Source organism: Salvia miltiorrhiza, chromosome 2, assembly GCF_028751815.1.
Source record: "Salvia miltiorrhiza cultivar Shanhuang (shh) chromosome 2, IMPLAD_Smil_shh, whole genome shotgun sequence".
Taxonomy (NCBI): Eukaryota; Viridiplantae; Streptophyta; class Magnoliopsida; order Lamiales; family Lamiaceae; genus Salvia; species Salvia miltiorrhiza.
Window position 1 is genome coordinate 73,049,067 of NC_080388.1, and position 4,899 is coordinate 73,053,965.

The window sequence follows — 4,899 nt, forward strand, 5'->3', positions numbered from 1 at the left end:
AGGTGAGTTTCTGCACAGGGGCGGCCGGTTCGGTTCGGTCGGCTGAAAACCGACAATTGGCCGGTTCGGTTTTCGGCCGGTTTGAATGTGGAGTTTCGGTCGGTCGGCCTGAATTTTTGTGCACCGGTCGGTCGGTCGGCCGGCTGAAAAACGGTCGGTCGGTGGGCCGAACCGACCGATGCTCACCCCTAGCATTGCCAGACCAACTCGAGAATTTTGTGTTGGATGTGCATTCAAGAATTGACACTTTTGATGTTAAAGGGCTCGGGGAACTAACCAAAAAATTAGTGGTAACTTGTAGAGATTTGGTGTATCCGTTGGTTTACAAGCTTATGACTTTAGCATTAGTTCTATCGGTTGCAACAACTTACGTGGAAATAACATTTTCAGCTATAAGGATTGTGAAGAATCGAACACGCAATAGGATGGGTGATGAATGGATGAGTGATAATTTGGTAGTCTATATTGAAAAAGATGTATTTAGTTGTGTTTTAATGATGCTATTATACATAAGTTTCAAACTATGACAAATTGTCACGGTCAAATATAGATTGAATTTCTATTAATAACTTGTATATATTTAGTTTTTTTTATACAATTTTTTTGTCACCCCTGGATAAAAATCATGCGTCCGCTACTGGATATAAATCCTCAAAAGTGACAACGAAGTATAACTCAATTATTAAGATACTTTCTCTCTAACTAGTAGATTGGGGTTCGAGTGACTAAAGAAAGAAACGAAGAACCATTATATAATGATTATTTTAATTTAATTTAAAGTATATATACCCCCAAAAGAGTCTATTTGTCTATACTAAATTCCAAGAAGGCCAACCACATTATTGAAAATTCCCATCATGTCCTAAAACATTTGGGCTGTGCCACTGCCAACCCCTCTCTAGATCGGAGACGATTCATTCATTGTTTCTATAGTAATAATCTTCCCCTAAAATTCAATTCAATTCAATTCACTTAGGTTAAAATTTGATTCGGAGTCAAAACGATTGAATTCAATTGAGGATATAATCTGTATTTGGGTAGTTAATTGCGATTGTTTATTGATTAATAAGAGGATCATATGGAGAAAGACAAGGTTACAGAAGAAAAGGAGGAGGTAGTGGAAGAAGAAGAAGCAGATGCAGTTGAGCTGGTTCTGTTTCAAGTCTCGGAATGCTATGTTTACATGGTAATTTTCTATATTATGTTTCGATTCTTGCCCTGCATCTCTACATGTAGCGAAGAAAAGCGTCTGATGATTTGATTTCCTCTTTTTTGGGGGTTTTTTTATTTAAAGGGATCACAATTCATCTGCATGCGGAGAAATGTAGAAATTCTGCGCGTGTGCTCTTGCTTGCTTGATTATACTCTGCATTTTGGTGTGCTTTAGCTACGATATGCAATCGATTGCTGTGCTCTTTTTGTATGGGTTTAACTATCTATTTTTGGCAAAATATTGTGTTGTTTTGAGACTAATTGTTGTAAATCGATGGAATGTTACTCTATTTTTTCTAGAATGTCGTTAGTAGGTTTATTTCTTATTCTTCTTCTATATTTTATTTTTTGCAAATTGGGAAGGCTATTGCCTCAACAGAAGCTTGAATCCGTGCTGCTACAACTGCTCTCCCATCATTTGTGGTTTCTGCATTGTTAACCGATCCTTGATATAATCAAGATTATGTTGCCAAAAACACTATCATATTCACTTAAACTCCAATTTGAAGGAGATAAGCTAGCTTGTCTGAACTAGTTTAGATTTAGTGTGCATGTGGATGGTTGAATGAATACGGTACATTTACATGTGATATAGTTAATCATGTTTCTTATGGTTCGAGTTGTTGGACAAACCAATGTATACCCCAAAAGTGAAAAAGTGGATCAACTTAAGAATGCATTACTATTTGTTTTAAAGTTAGAAATAAGAAAATGTAATTACATTATGTTCTGGATCAGAAGGAATGATGTGTAACTCGCACATTGTAGTTGATTAACACATGCTGATGAGCTGGTATTGACTTGCTTTGGCTGAAGTAATGCTTCAAAACTATATAGCAAAGGTTGCATTGCAATGCTGTAAATTCCATATGGACATCAAACCAGTTTCTATTTTGGGTATTTTTAACCTGAAGATGTTGCGTATCATTCTAAATAGTACAGTTGTTGCCCTGAAATTCTCTTTGTTGTAATTGAAAGTTCTAAGAAGTTTTAACCTGAAGATGCGGCATATCATTCTGAATAGTACAGTTGTTATCTGACATTTCACTTTTAGCTTTGGAGTTGGGTTCTGAAGTCACTTTGGTATAGACCTAACGTTCCAGTGTTAATCTTGCAGATACCTCCACGGATTTCTGCAGCTTCTTACAGGTTTTCCCTTAAATTACTTGTTGATGAGCAGTTCCACAATCTTGATTGAATATCAGTGTTGGTCAATGAAAATTCTTTGTTTGTCAAATCCTCTTTTAAAAACAGCTTGTGAATTAGAAATGATAATGTAATTGCTCAGCACTAATTTGATGGATTAAAGAATTCGAAAAAGAAATTCTTTCTTCTTGTAGGGCTGATGAATGGAATGTCAACAAATGGACGTGGGTAGGTACTTTAAAAGTTATTACTAAAGGAGAAGAATGCATTATCCGGTTGGAGGATAAGACAACAGGTGGATTTTCTCGACTTTCTACTGGGCATCGGTGTTGGTTAACTATCCATTTTCATCAAGATTCCATCTCGTCTAATCTCATATTATCTGTGTAACAGGTGAGCTGTATGCTCGGGCATTTTTGAGAGATGGCGAACCGCATCCTGTGGAGGCTGTTATTGATAGCAGCAGGTAAAGAAATTGATCGCAATTGAAGTCACCCGCTCGAGAAAAATCTTGTTAATGTTAAAACACTTTGGTTCAACTTTTGAGACTGCTTTTGGTTCCTTTGCAGATATTTCGTTCTTCGGGTTGAAGAGAATATTGGTAGTCTACAGAGCTTCCTTCTTCTATAATATTTACTTAGTGTGATCTGTTGTTATTCTTCAATTGATTAGATTTTGGAAAATCTAAGTTACTATTCCAATTCATATTAATAACCTAACTACACACCTCTTATCCTGTTCATTTATATATACGGAGTATATCATTTGCACTCATGTTGACGTTGACACTGTTAGACATATATAGTTGCTACCTCATAGCATCTGGCTTGAGGAAGTTTCCCTAATGTTTGCTAGTTCAAACTAGATGAACTGTTTCACTCACCATTTTGTGCTAATCCAAGTAGTTTAGTGAAAGGTCCACTGATGGTTGATGCATTCCCAACAATTTGTAAATGAATATATAGCAGGTTTTAACATTTCCAACTTAAAAAGGCACATATAGTATTGATTTGTGTAATTTCCGGGGTTGGACATTAAAAATCATATTGCCCTGAATATTTAAATCTGGTTAACTCATTCATTCATATATTTTCCGCTATCACTGACAATTCAGGTCTCGTCTTCTTTCTTAAGTTGTGACAATCATTTGCAAACTAGCCTCGTTGATTTTGCGTGTTAAATTTTAGTATGAATTTTTTTAGCTATTTATTTTCATATATGTAGAAATGATCTCGACTCATTACGGTTCATGCAGATGGGCGCCTTCGCCATGCTTTCATTGGGATAGGATTTCGAGAAAGATCTGAAGCATATGACTTCCAAGCTGCTCTTCATGACCATATGAAGTACTTCATCTCCTTGTTTAATTTGCTTCCTCTTAAGTAACCATGTTTTAAGGGCGGGTTTGCCCCTCGTTGTTGTAGTCTAAACTCTAATGTATAACGGCCTCAAATCTCTCTGCTGCTCAGGCTCCAGTTAAATTATTTTCTTCAATCTATAGGTATCTGAATAAGAAGAAAACTGCAGAAGAGATGGAGCATCAATACCAGCATTCTTCTTCAGTCGATTACAGTTTAAAAGATGGGGAGACCTTAGTGCTTCAGCTCAAGAAAGTAAGATCTCATACTCCATCTTATTACTATATGATAATTGAATATGCATCACCTAATCCCGTTTCTCCTTTTCTACGACACAGAAAGAAGGTGGCAGCAGCACAAGATCCCAGTTTTTCGAGCAGAAATTGAGTAATCTTTCTTTGGATGATAAGTCTAAAAACAAAGAAACCTCAGTAAGTATCAAACTGCGCCCTCCTCCTCCCCCACCCCTCTCACCCGTTGATGCTCCGGATAGGTCTCCATTAGGAATTTCCCCGGAAGCTAGCCCAGGCAAATCTTTTGAAAACGAGGAATCACCTGGGGTAGAAAAATGTCAAGAAGCAGAAGCCCCCGATAAGAAAGAACAACACGATGCACCAGATGATGATTTCGGGGATTTTCAAGCAGCCAGGTAGTGGGGATGCCAAGAGAGGTTTGCTTGTACTTGAATAATGCCAGTTCTTTACCTTTAACTTAGGTGTCGGAGCTTCGTCCTGCAAATCTTTGGGAGAGTATGATCTTTTGCAGTGAGGTTTCGCCTTCCGATACTACTGTTACTTTTGTGTGTGGAAGTCTTGTGTTGTGTATATTCATTTGTGTCCTGATCAAACTGGTGCATTTTTAGATCTTGCTTTTAGCTACACTCTCCATCAATGACTGTCTACTTAGCTTTTTGGTAGATAATATGTGTTGTGTGTGTAGAGTTTGAGTGGAGAGAGACTAGAAAGCATGTAGGATAAAATGCGTTACGGTGAAATCTTTGGCATCGGGCATTAACCATTTACCATTTGATCAACGCACGCGCACAGATAAAATGCATTTTTCGTTATGTGATGTGAGTGGTGATTGGAGTAGTCTTTTTAGTCCTAAACTTGGGGATTCTTGGTCACAACAAAGTGAAAAGTTCTATACTCCAAATCAATGCATTTTTTTCTTGAAAATTCCA

The 4,899-nt window shown here is 37.3% G+C and overlaps 1 protein-coding gene across 1 annotated transcript; it reads left to right on the forward strand.

Annotated features, from left to right (window-relative positions):
* The first annotated feature begins 800 nt into the window (after positions 1 to 800).
* Positions 801 to 4,607, forward strand: LOC131009167 (uncharacterized). Its single transcript, XM_057936397.1, has 9 exons — positions 801 to 932; positions 1,071 to 1,186; positions 2,330 to 2,361; positions 2,553 to 2,653; positions 2,752 to 2,824; positions 2,928 to 2,959; positions 3,614 to 3,704; positions 3,860 to 3,971; positions 4,055 to 4,607. The coding sequence occupies exons 2-9, from the start codon at positions 1,079 to 1,081 to the stop codon at positions 4,367 to 4,369; spliced, it is 864 nt and encodes a 287-aa protein (XP_057792380.1). The 5' UTR covers positions 801 to 932; positions 1,071 to 1,078; the 3' UTR covers positions 4,370 to 4,607.
* Positions 4,608 to 4,899: the final 292 nt, after the last annotated feature.